Raw genomic sequence first — 27,983 nt, 5'->3', positions numbered from 1 at the left:
AAGGCAAATGGTCAACTTCAGTTCATTGAGAAAATTGTAGGGAAGTGCAGCTCACCCGTAAAGTAGGCCACATTCTTCAGTAGAGCATGAATATTTGGACTCCCTCCCAGGTTAGAGTAAAAGAAACCATCAAAGCAATTCAGAGGCAAGGTGCTACATTTGTTGCTAGGCGATACAGTCAGCACATGAGTGTTACAGAAATATACTATGTACTCAAATGAGAATCCCTGGAGGAAGATGTCCTTTTTGCAAAAACGCTATTGAGAAAGTCTGGAGAACTGGCATTTACAACAGACTACATAACAATTGTTTGTCCTTTGTAGGCAGTGATCTTCCATTGCAGAGTCTGTGTACACTTCATGGATTGGTCAGCTTAAAAACTTGTTTCATTCCACGCATTCCTAGTTTACTTCAGATAAAGTTTTCACTTGTATAAAATCAGTGAAAATGGGCACAGCCACTGTTGAGTAAAACACATCTGGAGAAGTTTATGTTTCCAGCCATTACTTTGTGCTTAACCACCAGTGTGCCATTTATTAACATTTTATTATAGCAAACTGAGACAAAACTCCCTTTTTTTGACAAATCTAGAATTGGTGGCGTATGATAATATTATTTAATTGGTGGTGGTGCTGGTGGTGGTGGCAGTGGCAGTAGTAGCAGTTGTTGTTGTTATATTCATCCGTGGATCACTTTTACAACACCTTGCACCAGCAAGTTCCAGTACAAAGCCACCTCTTAGACACTTTGCCTCAATAATTATGTAATCCAATGTGGCACCTGCTTGGTCGTATTAGTAATTTAGAATCTGCTTGGTCGTATTTGTAATTTAGAATCAATCTTGCATTGTGATACGTTCACATTGCACTGAACATCTGTTGTATACAGGTCTCTTATTGGCATTTGGACATAGTCTGCAATGTGTAATTCCACGTATGATATCACAATATTTATGCATGAGGATGACTTAAGAATGTCCTAAGAATGCATTAAAATAGTGAAGCTGTGAGGGCTTTTAGATGTGAAAAATTGTGACATTACTATATCTACAACATCTACAAAGAATAGTATTAAAGTTCTTTACCCTATTTTTCATCAGCACTTTTCAGTTGCAAAAGAATAAAGGATTTAGTAAAGAAATCTTTTATGAAATACAGAAAAAAATTATACACCATATAAATTAATAAAACATTTAGTAAGGAAGTATTTCAGGAAATACAGAAAACATTACATCATATTACAAATAAATGTAAGTAAAAACCTACTGGGGCAGGAGAGGAAATGTGGGGCACATGGAATTTAAGAGAAGTTAAAGTGCAACTCTCCAGTTCTCTTATATTGTAAACAATAATTAAAAATGTTGAACAGAATTAGTGGTTACCTTTTTTTAAATTCCAGTAGATACAGCAACATTATCTTTTCCACATTGCATTCTTTAGATGGAGAGGTAGCATTCGTATCAGTAATAAAATTAGTTTTAATGAACATGTTTAATTTGTTTCAGGTTTTTTCAAAGACTTAATGACTATCAGTCTGCAATTCGCTTCCTGGTAATGTCACAGTGCTACGATGAAGCCTTTCAGCTTGCAAGGCAGCATGGGCAGATGGAATTGTATGGGGAAATATTGTCAAGCTCAGTAGAAATTGATCCAAGACCAGATGATTTTAGAAGCCTTGCTCTCCATTTTGAAACAGAAAAAAATAGCCTTTTGGCTGGAAAATATTATTTTCATGCTGGGGATTATAATAAGGTCAGTTACTTTCAACTTCAAATTCACTGACACAGGAAAGCAAAATTTTGTACATGAAATTAAAATTTTGAAGTGTTCTGTTCACCACAAAATAGAAAATAATTAGCTTCACTTCACAGTTCAGCTGCATTAAAATGTGTTGCTAACACTTGTGTAATGAAGAATGCGACTATCTAATACAATTGTTTTTGCTTTTGCTTAATTTCGGGATGTGGTTATTTGGATATGATCTTCTTTGATTCTATTCTTCATTTGTGTGGCCATAGTGTACGTAGTTGCTTTATAATTCTTAAGCGTGTTTTGTTCTGTTGTTGCAACTACAAATATGCGTGATTTTTTTTCCTTTCTTTATTCACCAGATGTGTTTCACTTTATTGAAGTAAAGCAAATCTAAATGTAAATAATTTAATTACAGACCACTGATGATGCTTTACTCCAATAAACCAAAACATGTCTGGTGCACATTTTTTTAATTGCAACAACAGAACAAAATACCCTACAGAATTATTAGCTTGTGTTTCTCTGTGAGAGATTCAGAAATTAATATCTGTTTCCACATAATGTAGAAAGTTGTGGGGATGATGGAACAGTCACTACAGTGACTTACACAGTAGAATGAACATAGCAATCGAAACAGCACCAAGTGCAAAATCTGTTCTGTAATAAAATTCTTATTCACATTTACGATGAGATTTGTACGGTACGTAGATTGAATGTGGTGGTGAAGGTGGTGTCCATCAATGGTGCCGTTTGTCTAAGAGTGGAAGGGCAAGTGTTTATGGTGATTACAGAAGTCAGTGTATTTAGCAGCAGACTGGTACAGGCAATTAACAAAAAAGAGAAGAAGAAGATGAAGAAGAAGAATCATAAAACTGGAATCTCGTGATGCATTGGTAGCAAAACAAAGAGATTACTTAGAGAGTGTTTAGCAAGAGATCAGGGATGAACAATTAGGTTACCACAAGTTCTGTGCTCATTGGGTTCCAGAATACCTTTCTTATAACCATAATGTTCAACAGATGACTTCTCCTCTTTACTTTTTTTGCTACAATGCAGGACAAGAATATTTGAGGCACAGTCACAGGTGACAGAATTTTCTGCAGAGGGTGTTTGTTAACTTTGTAAGAGATATTAAAAATACTTAAATTTGAATAGTGGTTATGTGGAGAAGTAGAAGGTGTTATTTTACTGTTTTTCTAATAAATTTGCACTATTTAATGTATAGCCTAACAAAGGTTATTTTCGGGATAGTCCTTGTATGTATGTCTTGATAAATAGAATTTGTATTTATTATAAATTATAGAGTGCAGCAATCAATCATCCTTCTTTAGATTTTATTAGGCAGATCCAGATTTTGTCTAGTGGCTATCCTTTCTCAATGTTAAAAATACAAGAAGTACATATTCAGGTGGTATAATAAAAAGTTACAAATGATAGCATAACTTATATGGCTTGTATATTACATACCACTATTTTCTATTGTCGATGCATGTCCCTGTTGTTCGGGCGTCAGTCACATTTCTTTGAGTACTACTGTATAAAGAAGGTAGGCTGTGTGGATAACACATTGATGGTTGTATGGTACCCTCTATATGAACTATGTGTATAATATTTAAGAGAAGTAAAAAAACTTTAAATTTGAATGGGACTTACATAAAATAAAACATAAGTAAAATTCACAAGCTGCAACATGGTTGGAAAAATTTATTATCAAAAGGACGGGCTTGGTATGGGTAATAGCCTAGCTGTCACTTAAGCAGACATTTTTATCAATGATTTAGAATGTAAATTTTTTGCCAAGTATCCACAACTAAATGATAAAACGATTTATTACAAGCGGTATGTCGACATTTTATTACTGATAGAAGGTTACATCAGTGAGGTCAACACATTCGACCAAGCAACAGGTAGCATGCACCCCAAAATAACTTTTACCACTGAAATAGAAGAAGATGGCTCCATTAACAACCTTGATCTCACTATTAAGAAAGTTAATAACAAACCTAAGTTTTCGATTTTTAGGGAACCAACTTGCACAGACAGTATCATCAATGCCAGTTCATGCCATCTTCTCCGACACAAAAAAGCTTTCTTCACTTCCATTGTTCACCGGCTCCATCGTCTACCTTTGGACAAAAATGAAATACGTAAAGAACTTAGCATTTTAAAGCAGATCGCAGTAGCTAATGGCTTTTCTGTAAATGACATCACACACTCCTACAGTAGGCTAAAGACACGTTTAACAAACAGCAGGAACATACACACACCCACACACAAATAGAACAGGCAAAGATATAATGAAAACCATTCCTATGCAATTTAATGGCAAAATGTCCCTGCAAATAGAAAAATGTTTTAAAAAGTCTGATGTCAGATGTGGCTTTCAGGTTAATAACACCTTAAAACTACGAATAAAACATAAACTGAAAGGGAACTATGATAAATTTGATGGCTCTGGAGTATACAGGATTGACTGCAGTAACTGTGACAAATATTATATCGGTCAAACAGGCCACTCTTTTAAATTAAGGTTTAAAGAACACTCGCAGCCATAAAACAAAATGGCTTTGGGACAGCATTTATCTGATACTGGTCATTCCATAGGGAGCATTGAGAATTGTATGCATATTCTTCACAAAGTGGAAAAAGGCCGTGTTCTTAACTTGTTAGAGGAGCTTGAAATTTATAAAGCAAAAAATAGAGAACCAACTAAACTGCTTAACTGGCAAAATGACTTTGTGCTCAAGGCCTACTTTGCTTTATTTGACAACGTTTTACTCGAAGCACTGCACGCCTCTGTTATATATAGTGTGTTGATAAGTTCACCTATTATTGAGTGCATCATATATTTACTTTATTTTCATATGTTTTACACATGACTCTAGTATGTTCTTGTTCCCTCTCTATTCATTTCATAGACTGCATTAATCAGATAATGTGGATCATCCACTGTTACGGAATTTTATCATTCTTTTCTTGCAAAGGAGTGCCGCAGGGTACGAGGGCCCCTCTGCGGGTCACGTTCCTCCAACTGCTTCTCGCCTGTGCGGAATTCTGGTGTTACCACTAACAAAGGGCACTGATTATGTGCAGCACTATGTTTTCTCTCATTTGTGGCTCCTTTAGCGATTTGTTTTATGTTTGTTTCATATTACCCGGTGCACTATCAACGGTGTTCAATATTTACGTCATTATCTAGAATAGTGGCACTTGAGCACATGTCAACCACTGTTTCTTAACTCTTCCTCTTTGTAACAATATTACTTTTGTTGTGTTCTTCTTTTTATTGCTTTTTATTACTGTAATGCCTTTTATATGTTATAAGCTTATTACAGACTTCAACTATTGTATCCCCCTTTATTTTCACTGTTTCAATTAATTATTGAAAACTAGTGTATGCCGACATTAGTGACATCTGGTGAACTTACAACACAAACATCTTGTGGCTACTGTACGGCAGCTTGTTTTAAACAGTAGTACCACTGACAACATGACTCATGCATGTGATGTTATTTATATGTATTTGACGATGCTGATGCTGATTCCGCATTTAACATTTGACGATGCCACTATGGCTGCAGTACATGAAACAGGTATGCCTCTTCATATTTAAAGTGCACAAATGTAGATTTTGTCAGTACCACTTTTCATTAGGGTCTATGTATTGTTCTTAAACTGTATACAGTTTGCTGCAGATCTGATGATGGTCATTAAAGACCGAAACCGGTAATCTGTTAACAAAAGATTTTGTGTCCATAAGTCGGACAGCAATGTAAAGAATTTTACTTATAAGTTTCCTTTAATTTACGTCTATGGTCACAATCACTCCTTGTGAGTCAGTTCTTTTATTCTTTAAACACCTAAGTAATGTCAGATGGGTAGAACATTTTTTTTTTAATTTTTTTATTTATTTATTTATAAGACACCAGAAGGCACATGCTATATGCAACTATTAGAGTTGATCTGATTTGAATGTTTTTATCTTTGTATTATTTTTTCTCTTTGTATGAACATCATGACAGGTATGATGTTCCTCTTATTTACTAAATAGTTAATAGATGGCACCAAATGTCAGCCAGATGGATGGTTGGTGTAACTTGGCATTCTGTTACAGATGTTGAGGGTACTAGTCTCTTTGTCACTTTAAACTGATTTTACTTATAAATACAATAAAACAAATACACTGAATTGCTGTTATTAACAATGTACATGCATCTGAGCTAATGTACCATGGAGAAAGTTCTTGGGGTCAATGTTATAGTCATCATACTTGTACAGTATTATGCTAATGGCTCCTGCATATTGGCAAGACGACAGGAGCTACTTCGTTCCCCCTGGGTCAAACCTTACACTGTTTCCTAGCAACAAGTTTTCAAACAATTCCCAGAACGGTGCATTTTTCATAACGACCTGATCATTAATCAGGTTGCTGTCGGCATTCTTGTGATGGCAGAAGATCTCCAGCTCTTCTAGGAGGTTGAGGAACCTGCCCTTCTCAAATTTATGCAGCAACCTCACATTAGCTGTCAAAGTCAGTACGTTATGTTTTGTTGTAAGTAAATGGGCAGCCATACTCAATTTCTCCATGGTGTCTTTCCTTCCCAATGTGACGTGTGCCCCAAACCTAACTTCCAGCCTCCTTTCTGTTCGGCCAACATAACAGGCCCTACAGTCTAGGCAATCAATTTTATAAACTCCAGAAGCATGAAATATGTTCCTTGCATCTACAGAGTGTTGCAGAATACATCCTAAGTTATTTTCTGTTCCAAAGGACACTATCACATTGTACTTTCCAAAGATACTTGCAATCCTTGTACTCATTTTTCCATATTAATGTGAACTAACAAACTTAGGATTTTCTTTAGGAGGCATGTTATTGTAAAGCGTCATCTAATTTTTATATTTATTAGCTATGTGCTTAAATATAGTACCTACAACGTCATGTGGATAGTTATACATTTATGCCATGTGCCTTATTGTTGGCATTTCATCATTGTGTTCGTCTTTCGACAAAGGAATTTTGAACAGTCATTTGATAGCAAGATTGAATAACGCCTTTTTATGTTGAATTGGATGGTTTGAAGTGAAATCCACAATGCCATCAGTACGAGACTCTTTGCGAAAGATATCAAATGTACACCTGCAATTTTCATTCCGAGTTGTGGAGATGCTGAGCCGCGATAGGCACAATAAAAAGATTCACACAATCATAGCTTTCGGCCATTAAGGCCTTTGTCAGCAGTAGACACACATACACACACGCTCACACACACTCACGCAAGCACAACTTGCACAAACATCTGCAGTCTCAGAGAGCTGAAACTACACTGCGAGCAGCAGCACCAGTGCATGATGGAAGTGGCGACTGGGTGGGGGTAAGGAGGAGGATGGGGCGGGGAGGGGGAGCAGTAGTACGGTGGGACTGGCGGACAGTCATGTGTTGCAGTTTAGACGGAGGGCAGGAGAGGAGGTGTGGAGGGGGGAGGGGGTAAGTAGCGGAAAGGAGAGAAATAAAAGAAATTAAAAGACTGGATGTGGCGGTGAAATGACAGCTGTGTAGTGCTGGAATGGGAACAGGGAGGGGGCTGGAGGGCGAGGACAGTGACTAACGAAGGTTGAGGCCACGAGGGTTACGGAAACGTAGGATGTATTGCAGGGAAAGTTCCCACCTGCACAATTCTGAAAAACTGGTGTTGGTGGGAAGGATCCATATGGCACAGGCTGTGAAGCAGTCATTGAGATTAGGGGTATCATTTTTGGCAGCATGTTCAGCTACAGGTTGGCCCACTTGTTTTTTGGCCACAGTTTGTCAGTGGCCGTTCATGCAGACAGACAGCTTGTTGGTTGTAATGCCTACATAGAATGCAGCACAGTGGTTGCAGCTTAGCTTGTAGATCATATGACTGGTTTCACAGGTAGCCCTGCCTTTGATGTGATAGGTAATGTTAGTGACCGGACTGGAGTAGGTGGCGGTAGGAGGATGCATGGGACAGGTCTTGCATCTAGGTCTGTTATGGGGGTATGAGCCGTGAGGTAAGGGATTGGGAGCAGGGGTTGTGTAAGGATGGACAAGTATATTGTGTAGGTTTGGTGGATGGCGGAATACCACAGTAGGAGGGGTGGGAAGGATATTGGGGAGGACATTTCTCATTTCAGGGCACGACGAGAGGTAATCGAAATCCTTGCGGAGAATATAATTCAGTTGCTCCAGTCCCGGATGGTACTGAGTTACGAGGGGAATGCTCCTATGTGGCCGGACTGTGGGACTTTGGGAGGTGGTGGGAGACTGGACAGATAAGGCATGGGAGATTTGTTTTGTACAAGAATGGGAGGATAGTTACAGTCAGTGAAGGCTTCAGTGAGACCCTTGGTATATTTAGAGATTTAGAGAGGAACTGCTCACCACTGCAGATGCGACAATCATGGGTGGCTAGGCTGTACGGAAGCAACTTCTTGGTATGAAATGGGTGGCAGCTGTCGAAGTGGAGGTATTGCTGGTGGTTAGTAGGTTTGATGTGGACGGAGGTACTGATGTAGCCAACTCTGAGGCAGAGGTCAACATCTAGGAAGGTGGCTTGTTGGGTTGAGTAGGACCAGGTGAAGCAAATGGGGGAGAAGTTGTCGAGGATCTGGAGGAATGTGAATAAGGTGTCCTCACCTTCAATCCAGATAGCAAAGATGTCATCAATGAATCTGAACTAGTTGAGGGGTTTAGGATTCTGGGTTTTTAGGAAGGATTCCTCTAGGTGGCCCATGAATAGGTTAGCATGGGATGGTGCCATGCAGGTACCCATAGCCGTATCATGGATTTGTTTGTAGGTAATGCCTTCAAAGGAGAAGTAATTGTGGGTGAGGATATAGTTGGTCATGGAGACTAGGAAGGAGGTTGTTGGTCTGGAATTCATAGGGCATCTGGAAAGGTAGTGTTCGATAGCAGTAAGGCCATGGGCATTAGGAATGTTAGTGTACAGGGAGGTAGCATCAATAGTGACGAGCAGGGTACCGTATGTTAAAGGGAGAGGAACTGTGGATAGTCGGTCGAGGAAACGGTTGGTATCTTTTATGTAGGAGGATAGGTTCCGGGTAATAGGTTGAAGGTGTTGGTCTACGAGAGCAGAGATTCTCTCAGAGGGGGCACAGTAACAGGCCACAATGGGGCATCCTGGGTGGTTGGGTTTATGGACTTCAGGAAGCATGTAGAACATGGGAGTGTGGGGAGCGGTAGGGGTAAGTAGAGAGATGGAATCTGGGGAGAGGTTCTGGGATGAGCCTAAGGATTTGAGTAGTGACTGGAGATCCTGCTGGATTGCTGAAATGGGATCACTGTGGCATGGTTTGTAGGTGGAAGTATCTGACAGCTAACAGAGTCCTTCTGCCATGTAATCCTTGCGGTTCAAATCTACGGTGGTGGAGCCTTTGTCTGCAGGTAGGATTATAAGATCGGGGTTGGTTTTTAGATGGTGGACTGCGGTCCTTTCTGTGGATGTAAGGTTAGTATGCATGTTGAGAGATTTGGGGAATGATGGTGAGGCAAGGTTCTAGGATAAAAAATTTGGGAAAGTTAGCAGGCGTTGGCTTGGAGGCAGTGGGGTTGGATCACAGTTGGATGGAGGAGTGAACTGAGTTAGGCAAGGTTCAATGTTGGTCTTTGGTTGAGTCTGATTGGTCGGGTTGGTAGCAAAAAATTGTTTCCACTGTAGGGACCAGGAGAAGGAGAGAAGGTCTTTAACTAGTCCTCCATGGATGAATTTGGTAGTGGGGGAAAAGGTGATGCCTTTGGAAAGGATTGATATTTCTGTGGGACTAAGGCGTCTGGAGGAAATGTTCGTGACTATGTTGCTGGTCTGTTTAGGATTTGAGTTCTATGTGGCGGTGGGAGGGAGTTTTGTAGGGTGGGGTAAGTGTAATAGGTCTGCGAGACAAGGTTTGTCAGCTATGAGGGGCCGTGGGGGAGGTTTGGAAGTTGTTGTAGAAGTGGTGGACAGTGGTACTCCGAGGCGGGAGTAGGAAGTGAGCAGGATGGAGAGCTTTCTGAGGTGGCGTTGTGCATGTTGATCAAGTTCCTGCAGGGCAAGTGTTTCATTGTGTGTTATGGGTTCCAGGAATCTGGGATTACATAGCAGGAGAATTTTGCAGATGGAGAGATGGTACTGCAAGGAGGATTGGGCTTGGTTGATATCGTTTTGCAGGATTATTTTGGTGAGGGCTAAGGATTGGCGGAATCTGAACAGGTGGAGGTCATTGTGGAAGGAGGGGTGGCAATCAGAGATGGGTAATTTGATGGTAAGGCCATTAGGGAGGATTTCATGAGCCAAGCAACAATGCAGGAACAGTATGTGGGAAAGGGATCTGGCTAGGGATAAGGAAACTTTTCTGTATTGATGCAGATGGAAGGAGCAAGGATCCATGGTGGTGCAAAAATGCGAAAAAATACGTACGAAAGTAGAATTGCGTCCTACAAATTATGCAAAAATACTCCCAAATATGTGTGAAAAGTACGAAATGGATGCACAGGGGGAAAAAAAAGAGATGAAATCTGAGGAAGACGACATTAGTGGAAGGCGAAAACACACTAAAATTGACGAGAAGTCACAAATGTCAAAGTAGAGAATAACTAATCATTAATAAATATATTACTGTGGGTAGCAGGTTTGGGGGCAGATAAGCGTAGAGAAGGGGGATGGCAGATGTGACTGGATGAGGTGGGATTAGTGGGTGTGAACTGGGATAGAACGGAGAAAGTGTGGCGGGTAGGGAGTGGTTTGTAGTTAGAGAAGTAAGATCATGTGGCAGCGGAAAAGTATGGGAGATAATACGCAAAAGTATGGGAACTGACACAGGGAGCATGATCAGTTTGAAGGTATAGGCTTAATTATATCGGCGGGAGTAATGTGGGACATAAGATGCTGCACCAACAATCAGCGTGTTCTCTTGACGCCGTCTGTTGCGCGCGGCCGGGTCCGTTGATACAATGTCGCCCATAAGTAGTGCGTGCAGTGCGGTTCGAAGGCAACAAGAGAAACACAGAAAAAGAAGGATGGACATTGAGTATAGCGATGCAAAAGAAAGTAGTTACAAAGGAAAACAGCACAGGGTTAGGTTCAAAGAAAAGGCGTCGGGCAAAAATCAAACAATGGAAATTCCAGGATGCAATGTAACAATACGAGAGAAGAAAAGTTGCTACTCACCATATAGTGGAGATACTGAGCCGCGATAGGCACAAAAAAAAGATTCACACAATCATAGCTTTCGGCCATCCATTTTGTACTTTTCGCACGTATTTGGGTGTATTTTTGCATAATTTTTCAGATGTAATTCTACTCTATTACGTATTTATTCGCATTTTTGCACCACCATGGATCCTTGCTCCTTCCATCTGCGTCAATACAGAAAAGTTTCCTTATCCCTAGCCAGATCCGTTTCCCACATACTGTTCCTGCATTGTTTCTTGGCTCATGAAATCCCCCATAATGGCCTTACCATCAAATTACCCATCTCTGGTTCCCACACCTCCTTCCACAATGAACTCCACCTGATCAGATTCTGAAAATCCTTAGCCCTCACCAAAATAGTCCTGCAAAACGGTATCAAACAAGCCCAATCCTCCTTGAAGTACCTTCTCTCCATCCGCAAAATTCTCCTGCTATGTAATCCCAGATTCCTGGAACCCATAACACACAATGAAACACTTGCCCTGCAGGAACTTGAGCAACATGCACAACGCCACCTCAAAAAGCTCTCCATCCTGCTCACTTCCTACTCCCGCCTCGGAGTACCACTGTCCACCGCTTCTACAACAACCTTCAAATCTCCTCCACGCATCCTCAAAACTGACAAACCTTGTTTCACAGACCTACTTCACTTACCCCACCCTCCAAAACTCCCTCCAACCACCACACAGAACTCAAATCCTAAACAGACTTGCAACACAGTCATGAACTTTTCCTCCAGAAGCCTTAGTCCCACAGAAATATCAGTCCTTTCCAAAGGTGTCACCTTTTCCCCCACTCCCAAATTCATCCATGCAGGACTAGGTAAAGACCTTCTCTCCTTCTCCCGATCCCTATAGTGGAAACACTTTTTTGCTACCAACCCGACCAATCAGACTCAACCAAAGACCAACATTGAACCTTGCCTAACTCAGTTCACTCCTCCACCCAACCGTGATCCACCCCCACTGCCTCCAAACCTACCCCTGTTAACTTTCCCGAATTTTTTATCCTAGAACCTTGCCTCACCATCATTCCCCAAATCCCTCAACATGCATACTAACCTTACATTTGCAGAAAGAACTGCAGTTCACCATCTAAAAACCGATCCCGATCGCATAATCCTACCACCGTAGTTTTGAACCATAGTTTAGCTGTCAGATACTTCCACCTACAAACCATGCCACAGTGATCCCATTCCAGCAATCCAGCAGGATCTCCAGTCACTACTCAAATCCTTAGGCCCATCCCAGAACCTCTCCCCAGATTCCATCTCTCTACTTACCCCTACCACTCCTCGTACTCCCACATTCTCCATGCTTCCTGAAGTCCATAAACCCAACCACCCAGGATGCCCCATTGTGACCAGTTACTGTGCCCTCTCTGAGAGAATCTCTGCTCTCGTAGACAAACACCTTCTACCTATTACCCGGAACCTATCCTCCTACATAAAAGATACCAACCGTTTCCTCGACCGACTATCCACAGTTCCTCTCCCTTTAACACACGGTACCCTGCTCGTCACTATTGATGCCACCTTCCTGTACACTAACATTCCTAATGCCCATGGCCTTACTGCCATCTAACACTACCTTTCCAGACGCCCTATGAATTCCAGACCAACAACCTCCTTCCTAGTCTCCATGACCAACTATATCCTCACCCACAATTACTTCTCCTTTGAAGGCATTACCTACAAACAAATCCATGGTACGGCTATGGGTACCTGCATGGCACCATCCCATGCTAACCTATTCATGGGCCACCTAGAGGAATCCTTCCTAAAAACCCAGAATCCTAAACCCCTCAACTAGTTCAGATTCATTGATGACATCTTTGCTATCTGGATTGAAGGTGAGGACACCTTATTCACATTCCTCCAGATCAACGACAACTTCTCCGCCATTTGCTTCACCTGGTCCTACTCAACCCAACAAACCACCTTCCTAGATGTTGACCGCCGCCTCAGAGTTGGCTACATCAGTACCTTTGTCCATATCAAACCTACTAACCACCAGCAATACCTCCACTTCGACAGCTGCCACCCATTTCATACCAAGAAGTCGCTTCCATACAGCCTAGCCACCCGTGGTTGTCGCATCTGCAGTGACGAGCAGTCCCCCTCTAAATATACCGAGGGTCTCACTGAAGCCTTCACTGACCGTAATTATCCTCCCATTCTTGTACAAAAACAAATTTCCCGTGTCTTATCTTTCCAGTCTCTCCCCACCTCCCAAAGTCCCACAGTCCGGCCACAGAGGAACATTCCCCTCTTAACTCAGTACCATCCGGGACTGGAGCAACTGAATTACATTCTCCGCCAGGGTTTTGGTTATCTCTCGCCGTGCCCTGAAATGAGAAATGTCCTCCCCAATATCCTTCCCACCCCTCCTGCTGTGGTATTCCGCTGTCCACCAAACCTACACAATATACTTGTCCATCCTTACACAACCCCTGCTCCCAATCCCTTACCTCACGGCTCATACCCCCATAACAGACCTAGATGCAAGACCTGTCCCATGCATCCTCCTACCGCCACCTACTCCAGTCCGGTCACTAACATTACCTATCACATCAAAGGCAGGGCTACCTGTGAAACCAGTCATATGATCTACAAGCTAAGCTGCAACCACTGTGCTGCATTCTATGTAGGCATTACAACCAACAAGCTGTCTGTCTGCATGAACGGCCACTGACAAACTGTGGCCAAAAAACAAGTGGGCCAACCTGTAGCTGAACATGCTGCCAAAAATGATACCCCTAATCTCAATGACTGCTTCACAGCCTGTGCCATATGGATCCTTTCCACCAATACCAGTTTTTCAGAATTGTGCAGGTGGGAACTTTCCCTGCATTACATCCTACGTTCCTGTAACCCTCATGGCCTCAACCTTCGTTAGTCACTGTCCTCGCCCATCCAGCCCCCTCCCTGTTCCCATTCCAGCACTACACAGCCGTCATTTCAACGCCAAACCCAGTATTTTAATTTCTTTTATTTCTCTCCTTTCCGCTACTTACCCCCTCCACACCTCCTCTCCTGCCCTCCGTCTAAACTGCAACACATGACTGTCCGCCAGTCCCACCATACTACCGCTCCCCCTCCCCGCCGCATCCTCCTCCTTACTCCCACCCAGTCGCCACTTCCATCATGCACTGGTGCTGCTGCTCGCAGTGTAGTTTCAGCTCTCTGAGACTGCAGATGTTTGTGCAAGTTGTGCTTGCGTGAGTGTGTGTGTGCGTGTGTGTATGTGTGTCGACTGCTGACAAAGGCCTTAATGGCCGAAAGCTATGATTGTGTGAATCTTTTTATTGTGCCTATCGTGGCACAGCATCTCCGCTATATGGTGAGTAGCAACTTTCCTTCTCTCGTATTGTTACATTGCATCATGGATTTTCCATTGTTTGATTTCATTCCAAATTGATAGATGTAGAAGAGTAATAGATTTATTTGTTTCAGTCTCACAAGTAAATTTAATTATTTAATGCAAGTTATGAACCATGAACCATGAACCATAGACCTTGCCGTTGGTGGGGCAGCAGCCTTTTCAGTAGTTGCAGGGGCAACAGTCTGGATGATTGACTGATCTGGCCTTGTAACACTAACCAAACAGCCTTGCTGTGCTGGTACTGCGAATGGTTGAAAGCAATGGGAAACTACAGCCGTTATTTTTCCTGAGGGCATGCAGCTTTACTGTATGGTTAATGATGAAGGCGTCCTCTTGGGTAAAATATTCCGGAAGTAAAATAGTCCCCCATTCGGATCTCCGGGTGGGGACTACTCAGGAGGACGTCGTTATCAGGAGAGAAAAAACTGGCGTTCTACCGATCTGAGTGTGGAATGTCAGATCCATTAATTGGGCAGGTAGGTTAGAAAATTTAAAAAGGGAAATGGATAGGTTAAAGTTAGATATAGTGGGAATTACTGAAGTTCGGTGGCAGGAGGAACAAGACTTTTGGTCAGGCGAATACAGGGTTATAAATACAAAGTCAAATAGGGGTAATGTAGGAGTAGGTTTAATGATGAATAAAAAATAGGAATGCGGGTAAGCTACTACCAACAGCATAGTGAACGCATTATTGTGGCCAAGATAGACACGAAGCCCACGCCTACTACAGTAGTACAAGTTTATATGCCAACTAGCTCTGCAGATGACGAAGAAATTGAAGAAATGTATGACAAAATAAAAGAAATTATTCAGATAGTGAAGGGAGCTGAAAATTTAATAGTCATGGGTGACTGGAATTCAGTAGTAGGAAAAGGGAGAGAAGGAAATGTAGTAGGTGAATATGGATTGGGGCTAAGAAATGAAAGAGGAAGCCGCCTAGTCGAATTTTGCACAGAGCATAACTTAATCATAGCTAACACTTGGTTCAAGAATCATAAAAGAAGGTTGTATACATGGAAGAAGCCTGGAGATACTGACAGATTTCAGATAGATTATATAATGGTAAGACAGAGATTTAGGAACCAGGTTTTAAATTGTTAGACATTTCCAGGGGCAGATGTGGACTCTGACCACAATCTATTGGTTATGAACTGTAGATTACAACTGAAGAAACTGCAAAAAGTTGGTAATTTAAGGAAATGGGACCTGGATAAACTGACTAAACCAGAGGTTGTACAGAGTTTCAGGGAGAGCGTAAGGGAACAAATGGCAGGAATGGGGGAAAGAAATACAGTAGAAGATGAATGGGTAGCTTTGAGGGATGAAGTAGTGAAGGCAGCATAGGATCAAGTAGGTAAAAAGACGAGGGCTAGTAGAATTCCTTGGGTAACAGAAGAAATATTGAATTTAATTGATGAAAGGAGAAAATATAAAAATGCAGTAAATGAAGCAGACAAAAAGGAATACAAATGTCTCAAAAATGAGATCGACAGGAAGTGCAAAATGGCTAAGCAGGGATGGCTAGAGGATAAATGTAAGGATGTAGAGGCTTATCTCACTAGGGGTAAGACAGATACTGCCTACAGGAAAATTAAAGAGACCTTTGGAGAAAAGAGAACCACTTGTATGAATATTAAGAGCTCAAATGGAAACCCAGTTCTAAGCAAAGAAGGGAAAGCAGGAAGGAGTATATAGAGGGTCAATACAAGGGCGATGTACTTGAGGACAATATTATGGAAAGGGAAGAGGATGTAGATGAAGAGGAAATGGGAGATATGATACTGCGTTAAGAGTTTGACAGAGCACTGAAAGACCTAAGTCGAAACAAGGCCCCAGGAGTAGACAACATTCCATTAGGACTACTGACGGCATTGGGAGAGCCAGTCCTGACAAAACTCTACCATCTGGTGAGCAAGATGTATGAGACAGGCGAAATACCCTCAGACTTCAAGAAGAATATAATAATTCCAATCCCAAAGAAAGCAGGTGTTGACTGATGTGGAAATTACCGAACTATCAGTTTAGTAAGTCACAGCTGCAAAATACTAACGCGAATTCTTTACAGACGAATAGAAAAACTAGTAGAAGGTGACCTCGGGGAAGATCAGTTTGGATTCCGTAGAAATATTGGAACACGTGAGGTAATACTGACCCTACGACTTACTTAGAAGCTAGATTAAGGAAAGGCAAACCTACGTTTCTATCATTTGTAGACTTAGAGAAAGCTTTTGACAATGTTAACTGGAATACTCTCTTTCAAATTCTGAAGGTGGCAAGGGTAAAATACAGGGAGCGAAAGGCTATTTACAATTTGTAGAGAAACCAGATGGCAGTCATACGAGTCGAGGGGTATGAAAGGGAAGCAGTGGTTGGGAAAGGAGTGAGACAGGGTTGTAGCCTATCCCCGATGTTATTCAGTCTGTATATTGAGCAAGCAGTAAAGGAAACAAAAGAAAATTTCGGAGTAGGTATTAAAATCCATGGAGAAGAAATAAAAATTTTGAGGTTCGCCGATGACATTGTGATTCTGTGAGAGACAGCAAAGGACTTGGAAGAGCAGTTGAACGGAATGGACAGTCTTGAAAGGAGGGTATAAGATGAACATCAGTGAAAGCAAAACGAGGATAATGGAATGTAGTCGAATTAAGTCGGGTGATGCTGAGGGAATTAGATTAGGAAATGAGACACTTGAACTAGTAAAGGAGTTTTGCTATTTAGGGAGCAAAATAACTGATGATGGTCGAAGTAGAGAGGATATAAAATGTAGACTGGCAATGGGAAGGAAAGCGTTTCTGAAGAAGAGAAATTTGTTAACATCGAGTATAGATTTAAATGTCAGGAAGTCGTTTCTGAAAGTATTTGTATGGAGTGTAGCCATGTATGGAAGTGAAACATGGACGATAAATAGTTTAGACAAGAAGAGAATAGAAGCTTTCGAAATGTGGTGCTACAGAAGAATGCTGAAGATTAGATGGGTAGATCACATAACTAATGAGGAGGTGTTGAATAGGATTGGGGAGAAGAGAAGTTTGTGGCACAACTTGACTAGAAGAAGGGATCGGTTGGTAGGACATGTTCTGAGGCATCAAGGGATCACCAATTTAGTATTGGAGGGCAGTGTAGAGGGTAAAAATCGTAGAGGGAGACCAAGAGATGAATACACCAAGCAGATTCAGAAGGATGTAGGTTGCAGTAGGTACTGGGAGATGAAGAAGCTTGCACAGGATAGAGTAGCATAGAGAGCTGCATCAAACCAGTCTCAGGACTGAAGACCACAACAACAACAACAACAACAACTATAATGTTTATGACATCATAGTTACCCTGTATTAGCAGTGGTGTGTCATCTACGTACCTGAAGTCATATACAATATTTCCTGCCAATTTTCAGAAAAGAATCTGTTTTCTAGATAATTAATGAAGATGTCAGCAAGCGTTCCAGGTATTGAGTGGGGTGGGGGATGGATAGTAGGGTAATAGTGGGGACAGTAGTGTGCTGTTTGTGGGGGCATAAAAGGATAAAGTAGAGAGAGGGTAGGGCAGCTAGGTGCATTTGGGAGGTTAAACGGAGGGCAGGGATGAGGGGAGTAGCAATAAAGGAGAGAAGTAAAAAGACTGTGGGTGCATTGATGTAGCTGTGAAATGTTGGAATGGAACAAGGATGGGGATAAGTGGGTAAAGGATAATGACTAACAAAGGTTAAAGCCAGGAGGATTACAGGAATATAGGATATATTGCAGAGAGAGCTTCCAGCCGTGCAGTTCAGATAAGTTAGTTTTGTCAGGTAGGATCCAGATGGCACAGGTTGTGAAGCAGTCATTGAAATTAGGAACGTCATGTTGGACAGTGTGCTTGTTGGTTGTCTTGCCCATGTAGAACACAGCACAGTGGTTGCAGCTTAGCTCATAGATCACATGACGAATTTCACAGGTAGCTCTGTCTTTGACGGGATAGATGATGTTTGTGACTGGACTGGAGTAGGTGACAGCGGGCACTTGCTTCATGGCTCATATCCCTTATCAGACCTAGATGCAACCCTGCCCTATGCATCCTCCTACCACCACCTACTCCAGTCTGATTAAGGGCATTCCTTCAAAGCCATGGCTACCTCTGAAAGCAGTCATGTGATCTAAAAGCTAAGCTGTAATCACTGTGGTGCATTCTACGTGGGCATGGCAACCAGCAAGCTATCCACTTGAGGGGACACTGACAAATCGTGGCCAAGGAACACCTGGACCACGCAGTTGCTGAGCGTGATGCCCAACATGACATTCTTCATGTCAGTGATTGCTTCATAGCGTGTGCTATCTGGATCATTTCTACAAACACCAGCTTTTTTGAATTGTGCAGGTGGGAACTCCCCCTGTAATATATCCTAAGTTCCGGTAACCCTATTGGCCTCAACTTTTGTTAGTCATTGTCCTTTACCCACCTATCCCCTTCCCAGTTCCCATTACAGCACTACACAGCCTTCTATTCCACCAACACCTACACAGTCTTTTTACTTCTCTCCTTTTCCGCTCCTTCCCTCACCCCTGCTCTCTGTTTAGCCTCCAAAGTGCATCTAGCTGTCCTACCCTCTCTCCACCTTGTCCCTGTATGCCCCCATAAGCAGCACTTTACCGTCCCCACCCCTACCCTGCTATCCCTGTCCCTCCCAGCCTCCTCCTTACCTCCACCATCCAGATTGCTTTTCCCATTGTGTACAGTTGATTGCTGTCTGGCCTCGGCAGCCAGAGACAAAGGTCATGTCTGAAAGTTGTGTGTGTGTGTGTGTGTGTGTGTGTGTGTGTGTGTGTGTGTGTGTGTGTGTGTGTGTGCGCGCGCGCGCGCGCACGCGCCCGCGCACGCGCCCGCGCACGCGTGTGTGCACACATTTGTGTTTATGTTGTCTAATTCAGAAGAAGGCTTTTTGCCTGAAAGCTTATTTGTATAGCAGTCTTTTTGTTGTACTTGCCTGCGACTCAACATTTCCACTATATGGTGAGTAGCAATCTATCCTCTTCATAATATTGTCATTATTCCATTGTAATGTGTAATTCTTTTAATAAATCATTTTGTCTGTGGGTGTTTTGTCAGTACTATGACTGGAGTGGATCACTAAGAATTAATTATAAGTTATGATTGAATATATTTATAAACCTACTATAGTGTACAGTGATTTATTGGCTTTTTCATACACTTGTTATTGTTTAATGAAGTTGCTTCATAAATGCCACAAAAGTATTTTGTTATGTATTTTTAATCATTAACAGTTAGCATTTAATTCACTGTTATGATGAAAGAATCAGTATACATACTTATGTGTCTATTAGAACAGGACTAAATGCCTAAATAAAATAATGTCCTCAGTCTCACCTTATCTAATATTCATAAAGATCTATAATCGCACCAAGTAATGACAGAGGAAATCACGTATAAAAGATTTGCAAATAAGCAAGCTTTCAGAGCCACTATTGGTTCCTTCTTCTGGATGAAGATATGGAGGGAACAAAAGAAGGATAAGGAAAATGATTGGCAAGGTTTAGGAAATTGGGAGCATTACAGAGGAGTCACCTAGAACCCCGGCCCAGTGAGACTTGCTGGACAGGATGAGAAGGAAAGGGATTCTGGACCACTATCCCTGTTTCCTAAACCTTGCCAGTTCTTTTCCTTCATCCCTCTTCCTTTCCCATCAGCCCTTCTGCCAGAAGGAGGAGCCACTGGCTCCAAAACCTTGCACATTTCCATTTATTTTGTAAGTGTTTTCTCTTGTCACTTGTTGCTGAGTAGTATTATTACCTATCCAATTATGTTATGTAAAAGCAACAGCCATTTCAGTAATTAAATTCACAGGTAGTGGTACATAGACTTTGTAGCTGAAGACTGAGTTATATTTGAATGTGTAGTGATATCTTCATTGATTTCATCCCTGTAAATCCATGCATCTCAGTGAATTTAATTCATTTCAGAGTTTTGTTTCACTGTTTGCCTCTGCTGTAAGAAGAAATGACTCCAGGCAGATATTAGCTGTATACATATTGCTGCAAATAATATTTGTGAACATTCTCTAGTTGTTACAATTGTTTATTGTTGGTCTTCAGCATAAGTCTGTTTTATTGTTTTACTCAATCAAGAAGTCTTCCCTGGACATATGTAATGTGTTGCATAATGTGGCCACTGGGCTGTTATACCCATGCCCATGCAACCTGTGGTCTGCTGCACGTCATCATGTCTTGGTGGGAGTGTTTTATGTCTGCCAATCTGGCAGAGTCTGTGTCACCGTTGTTTGAGTGACTCTCACATAGCAAAGATTGTGGCTAATGTAGTAGAGTTGTGCATTTGTATTGTTAAATACAGTTTTTGCCTGACAATGTTAGTACAAGGTGTAATATCCCCCTCTGTGACTACTGCCAAACAAAACCTCCTGACACTCCTTCTGTTGTTGTACTTCATGTGCATTGATCTTTGTCCCCATCATAACATCATGTTTCAACTGACTACTGTTCTCATATAATATGATATACTGTAAATCTCCTCTGCATTTTCAACCCCATTTGTGTGGGGCATTAACTTCTCAGTTGCATTCATAGGTTTAAATATTAATATTGTAAGGAAAGTTCTGGCAGAATGTAAATAATTTAGGAGTAAAGGAGACCACTTACTGAATAATAGGTGCTAGCTTTAGAATGAATCTTTTAAGGAGCTGAAGTACACACACACACACACACAACACAGTGAAGTGTTGCAAGAGTAACTCCCATCTGCTTAGTTCAGTGAAGCTGGTGCCGGGGGGAGGGGGCGACAATTCCATAGGCTGTGAAGCAATCATTGAAATTGAGCATTTTGTCCTCAGCAGCATATTCTGCCACTGGTTGGTCAAGTCTACTCTTGGCCGCTGTTTGGCAGTGACCATTTATTCTTGTGGACAACTGGTTGGTGATTCTACTTGAGTTCAGTGGCTGCTTCACAGTCCATACCATCTAGATCCCAACCCTCTGCCCCCTTGCATCAGTTTTTCTGAACTATACGGATGGGAGTTATCCTTTGCTCCGAGAACCCTCCTCATATCAATCTCCATGAACTCATTGCACCTACACCGTCTGCTTATCAGGCCCTCTCATTGCAGACCTCCATGTCCTTGTCACCACGTACCACACATATTCACTGGTCCTGGTACCTGTGTGTCACTTTACTATCCCGAACTTCGGCAGCCACCCTCCGAACTGTCACCTTCGCCTACCCAACCCCTCCTCCCACTTCCCGCCTCCTTCTCACTCTGCCCGCTCCACTCATCGCAATTCTTTGGCTCTGTCTACCTGCCAATTTGCAGTCCTGGCATTGATGTTCAGGTGGCGCAATGTAACTACACAAGTGTATGTGTGTGTTTGTGTGTGTGTGTGTGTGTGTGTGTGTGTGTGAATACTCAGTTGTATAGGACATAAGATGAGAGACTGTTTTAAATCAAATTGTTGCAGGTATGTCATTGATAAAATGAAGTTTGTATTCTTTTTTACTTAGCACTATAAACTATTATTGAAAACAGAAAGTGCATAAAAGTCAAGTTCATTTAAAGTTGCCCACAGGTTCAGAAACAAGAGAAAACTACATGTCTCTACAGGTCAGGCATCTTTGTACCTAGCTCTTTTCTTTTTACTGATGAGAGACATTGTTGATATCTTCTTTTGTCATTGTTAAAGCATAAAGTGTGTCTTATTATTTGCAGGCCTTGAAACACTTAATGAAAGTACTTAAAACCAATTCTGAAGATCCTCAAGCCATATCTTATGCAATTGACGTTGTGGGTGTCGCAAATGATGAACACATTGCCAATCAGCTCATAGAATTTCTTTTGGGGGATACGGATGGCGTTCCAAAGGTAACTTTGCAGATTTTCATCATAGAATCATTACATATAGCAAATATCCAGACCATTTTTATCTACTGGTCAAATAACACTTAGGTTGGATTCAAAGCCATGTACTCCCATGTTTATTTCTTGTTTCCAGGATCCAAAATATTTGTTTCGTCTTTATATGGCAAGGAAGCAGTACAGAGAAGCAGCCAAAACTGCACTAATTATAGCCAATCAAGAACAAGTAAATGGTATGTAGCTTTACTGCTCTATACTGAAATAGTCATGCATTTGATTGACTATCCATTTCATGACAAAAGCACCTGAAATTATTTAACTTTGTTAAGGATAATAACAAAAATACAGGGCTACTATACATGATACATTCATTTTCAGAGTTATATATTTGCCAATGTGTTACATCTACCAATATGATTGATGCATGAATAGAACCATAAACTTGCTGAGTTTGCACTGTGTCCATCAACTGGCATGAAGAGTGCAGTGCCTTTACAAAATGGCGACAAAGCAAGAAAAGAATTTTTGTGTGATGGAATATGTGAGACCTTCCATTTATCTCGAAAGATTGATTACCACATTGTGAGAGTATGGGGCACTGAAAATCCTCATGAAATTGTGGCAAATGGGTGATATTCACCCAAGGTTAATATTTTCTGTGTGTTGTCACAGGTGACGCTGTGTGGATTCTTTTTCTTCTGTGAGAATAATGTGACAGGTACCTCTTACTGTGAAGTGTTGCAGTTATGGTTTGTTTCCAAAACTGACTGCTGATTCTGAGAATTTCATTTTCCCGCAAGAAGAGGTACACCCTCATTGGAACGTTGGTGTTCATTACTACCTAAATGATGAACTTCTGCATTGCTGGATTGGGGACCCCGCAGGTCATTTGACCTAATGCCTTCTGAATTTTTCCTTTGGGGGTATATTAAAGACTGTGTCTATGTATCCCCATTGCCAATAATATTGGAACAGCTCAGAGAATGCATCAATGATATTGTAATGACCATTGACAGGAGGTTGCTACATAAGATACGGAATGAACCCAACTACCACTTGGACGTATGTCGTGTGACCAGAGGGGCACTTGTAGAACATTTGTAGAGTGTAAAATTCAAACTTGATGGTTTATGGTTAAAGTCATGCATCAATCATATTTGAACATGAAATGCTTAGAAAAATACACGGCTTTGAAGAAGAGTGAATCATTTGTAATAGCCCCTTATAATTGAAATAGTTCAATGTCACAGGTGGGCCTGAAATTTATAAAGAACCAGATATCAATATTGACTGTAATGTATTTCAAGATAAACTCTTGTCATTATTTGAAAGTAACTTTCGTAATAAAACAATTAGAAATGACATTAAAAAGACCAGAACAAGTAAAGCTTTTGCGACACTATTGTTGTTGTGGTCTGGTTTGATGCAGCACTCCATGTTATTCTACCCTGTGCAAGCATATTCATTTCTGAATAACTGCTGCAGCCCACATCTTTCTGAATCTGCTTTCTGTATTCATCCCTTGCTCGCCCTCTACAATTCTTACCCACCGCACTATAAAAATTATTCCTATTTATAACATTTTGTCAAGTAATTGAAGTTTCCACAAGGAAAATACACTGCTGGTCATTACAGTCAGCAAACATCAAATTGGCATGAAATGTACTATGTGCCTGAATTTGCAGATGATTTACATTCAGTCACAAAGTAGTTTCGTGTATAAGGAAAGGTTACTCTGTGGGAGAACAAACATTGCCAGATTGTTTTTGTTGTTATCATATGGGCTGAGTACATGTGATGCCAGTAGGGGGTAGCGTTGGGTAGAAATTATGATCACCTCTGATTTGCATAGCATGTAATCTGAACATCAACCATTATGTCTAACACCAGTGACTGTGGCTTATCTTGCAGAACAGGTTATCATAGAACAATGTTCTAGCTCCTCTGTAGTTTAATATTCATAGCAGTGATCAACTGCTGACTAACAGCATGTTGGATTCACCAGAGATGGGTCCTGCGGAATAGGTGGGTGCTCTGACAGATAGCGAAAATGATTAGCAGCACTCATAATATCGGTGGTACAATAACTTAACTTGAACAACAAGTCCAAGAGAGAGTCTTTAATCAGAGCCTAGCTGTCATACACATTTACAATCACAGAAATACTGCTATAAACTGGTGAAGCTTAAGCCGATTCTGCTCGTAGTTGAGTGGGCAGGCCTTGTTGCAGTCTCCTCTTTTGCCAGCTTGGTGGTGGCGCTTCGTGCATTTGCAGTAGGTGGTGTGACATCGAGCCAGCTATGGGTTGGCGAGACTGTAACGTGATTTTCTGCCAACATCAGGATGCACTCTACCCCTGGTGTGGTATCAATACTGCAGGTGATGACAAGCTCTCCCATCATCCATCTTGGTAATGCCCAGAAACATTGGCCAGAAACCTAGCCATAGGGTGCACACCCATACCCAGGAACAGCAAATCTTCTCACATTGATGAAGGTGCAACAGTGCGTGGAGCGTCCGTGGAGGCTTACTGGAAGGTGGTAGGGTGAAGGGGGGCAACCTCTTGCAACTGGGACTGTGGTGACTGCAACAGCAGTGGCAGTGTGTCAGCGGCCATTGTCTCCCCGTCTGGCACCGGTGGCATGAGACTGCAGGATGTGAAGGTGGCTGAGGCTGCGGGGTCCTCCTTGACACTGAATCTGTAAAGGAAAAACCCATGGCAAGATCACACAGCTCACACAAGCAAAGCTGATTCTGCATCTTGGTGGGACCCTGTCAGACACAAAAGGAGCATCCCAACATTTTTTGGCTAACACCTTGTTCTCGTTTAGAACTCTATGGAAGATGAGCTGACAGCTGCGGAGAATTCAGCAACTGAAGCTGTGGCTGCCACAAGGAAAATCACACCATTGTCCTGCCAAGATAAGAGTTCTTGTGCCACCTAATCTCAGGACGTGTGAGAGACTGGCCATGTTGTTGTTGTTGTTGTGGTCTTCAGTCCTGAGACTGGTTTGATGCAGCTCTCCATGCTACTCTATCCTGTGCAAGCTTCTTCATCTCCCAGTACCTACTGCAGCCTACATCCTTCTGGATCTGCTTAGTGTATTCATCTCTTGGTCTCCCTCTACGATTTTTACCCTCCACACTGCCCTCCAATACTAAATTGGTGATCCCTTGATGCCTCAGAACATGTCCTACCAACCGATCCCTTCTTCTAGTCAAGTTGTGCCACAAACCCCTCTTCTCCCCAATCCAATTCAATACCTCCTCATTAGTAATGTGATCTACCCATCTAATCTTCAGCGTTCTTCTGTAGCACCACATTTCAAAAGCTTCTATTCTCTTCTTGTCTAAACTATTTATCGTCCATGTTTCACTTCCATACATGGCTACACTCCATACGAATACTTTCAGAAATGACTTCCTGACACTTAAATCAATACTTGATGTTAACAAATTTCTCTTCTTCAGAAACGCTTTCCTTGCCGTTGCCAGTCTACATTTTGTATCCTCTCTACTTCGACCATCATCAGTTATTTTGCTCCCCAAACAGCAAAACTCCTTTACTACTTTAAGTGTCTCATTTCCCAAACTAATTCCCTCAGCATCACCCGACTTAATTCGACTACATTCCATTATCCTCGTTTTGCTTTGTAGATGTTCATCTTATACCCTTCTTACAAGACACTGTCCATTCCGTTCAACTGCTCTTCCAAGTCCTTTGCTGTCTCTGACAGAATCACAATGTCATCGGCGAACCTCAAAGTTTTTATTTCTTCTCCATGGATTTTAATACCTACTCCGAAATTTTCTTTTGTTTCCTTTACTGCTTGCTCAATATACAGATTGAATAGCATCGGGGAGAGGCTACAACCCTGTCTCACTCCTTTCCCAACCACTGCTTCCCTTTCATGCCCCTCGACTCTTTATAACTGCCATCTGGTTTCTGTACAAATAGTAAATAGCCTTTCGCTCCCTGTATTTTACCCCTGCCACCTTCAGAATTTGAAAGAGAGTATTCCAGTCAACATTGTCAAAAGCTTTCTCTAAGTCTACATATGCTAGAAACGTAGGTTTGCCTTTCCTTAATCTATTGCCTCATGTGTTCCAACATTTCTACGGAATCCAAACTGATCTTCCCCGAGGTCGGCTTCTACCAGTTTTTCCATTCGTCTGGAAAGAATTCGATTTAGTATTTTGCAGCTGTGAATTATTAAACTGATAGTTCGGTAATTTTCACATCTGTCAACACCAGCTTTCTTTGGGATTGGAATTATTATATTCTTCTTGAAGTCTGAGGGAATTTCGCCTGTCTCATTCATCTTGCTCACCAGATGGTAGAGTTTTGTCAGGACTGGCTATCCGAAGGCTATCAGGTGTTCTTATTGAATGTTGTCTACTCCCGGGGCCTTGTTTTGACTCAGGTCTTTCAGTGCTCTGTCGAACTCTACACGCAGTATCATATCTCCATTTCATCTTCATCTACATCCTCTTCCATTTCCATAATATTGTCCTCAAGAACATCGCACCTGTATAGACCCTCTATATACTCCTTCCACCTTTCTGATTTCCCTTCTTTGCTTAGAACTGGGTTTCCATCTGAGCTCTTGATATTCATGCAAGTGGTTCTCTTTTCTCCAAAGGTCTCTTTAATTTTCCTGTGTGCAGTATCTATCTTACCCCTGGTGAGATAAGTCTCTACATCCTTACATTTGTCCTCTAGCCATCCCTGCTTAGCCATTTTGCACTTCCTGTCGATCTAATTTTTGAAACGTTTGTATTCCTTTTTGCCTGCTTCATTTACTGCATTTTTGTATTTTCTCCTTTCATCAATTAAATTCATTATCTCTTCTGTTACCCATGGATTTCTACTAGCCCTCGTCTTTTTACCTACTTGATCCTCTGCTACCTTCACTGTTTCATCTCTCAAAGCTACCCATTCTTCTTCTACTGTATTTCTTTCCCCCATTCCTGTCAATTGTTCCCTTATGCTCTCCCTGAAACTGTCTACAACCTCTGGTTTCGTCAGTTTATCCAGGTTCAATCTCCTTAAATTCCCACCTTTTTGCAGTTTCTTCAGTTGTAATCTACAGTTCATAACCAATAGATTATGGTCAGAGTCCACATCTGCCCCTGGAAATGTCTAACAATTTAAAACCTGGTTCCTAAATCTCTGTCTTACCATTATATAATCTATCTGAAACCTTCTAGTATCTCCAGGGTTCTTCCATGTATACAACCTTCTTTCGTGATTCTTGAACTAAGTGTTAGCTATGATTAAGTTGTGCTCTGTGCAAAATTCTACCAGGCGGCTTCCTCTTTCATTTCTTAGCCCCAATCCATATTCATCTACTATGTTTCCTTCTCTTCCTTTTCCTACTGTTGAATTCCAGTCATTCATGACTATTAAATTTTTGTCTCCCTTCACTACCAGAATAAATTCTCATCTTACATTTCACCAGTTTCTTCATCATCTGCAGAGCTAGTTGGCATATAAACTTGTACTAATGTGGTAGGCATCGGCTTCGTGTCTATATTAGCCACAATAATGCATTCACTGTGCTGTTTGGAGTAGCTTACCCGCACTGCTATTTTCCTATTCATTATTAAAGCCACTCCTGCATTACCCCTATTTGATTTTGTATTTATAACCCTGTATTCACCTGACCAGAAGTCTTATTTCTCCTGCCACGGAACTTCACTAATTCCCACTATATCTAACTTTAACCTATCCATTTCCGTTTTTAAATTTTCTAACCTACCTGCCCGATTGTTGTTGTTGTGG

The 27,983-nt window shown here is 41.6% G+C and overlaps 1 protein-coding gene across 3 annotated transcripts in view; it reads left to right on the top strand.

Moving 5' to 3' along the window:
* The window catches only part of LOC126253477 (WD repeat-containing protein 19), a 328,532-nt gene that overhangs the window by 251,295 nt on the left and 49,254 nt on the right, over nt 1-27,983 (top strand). For all 3 annotated transcript variants that reach the window (XM_049954835.1, XM_049954834.1, XM_049954836.1), the window contains 3 exons: nt 1,505-1,751; nt 22,052-22,204; nt 22,335-22,431. In XM_049954835.1, the coding sequence (XP_049810792.1) occupies nt 1,505-1,751; nt 22,052-22,204; nt 22,335-22,431 (497 nt within the window). The remainder of the gene's footprint in view (nt 1-1,504; nt 1,752-22,051; nt 22,205-22,334; nt 22,432-27,983) is intronic.

This window comes from Schistocerca nitens, chromosome 4 (genome assembly GCF_023898315.1).
Source record: "Schistocerca nitens isolate TAMUIC-IGC-003100 chromosome 4, iqSchNite1.1, whole genome shotgun sequence".
NCBI lineage: Eukaryota > Metazoa > Arthropoda > Insecta > Orthoptera > Acrididae > Schistocerca > Schistocerca nitens.
Note: the sequence above shows the minus strand (reverse complement) of the source record. Positions and strands in the feature narration are given on the sequence as shown.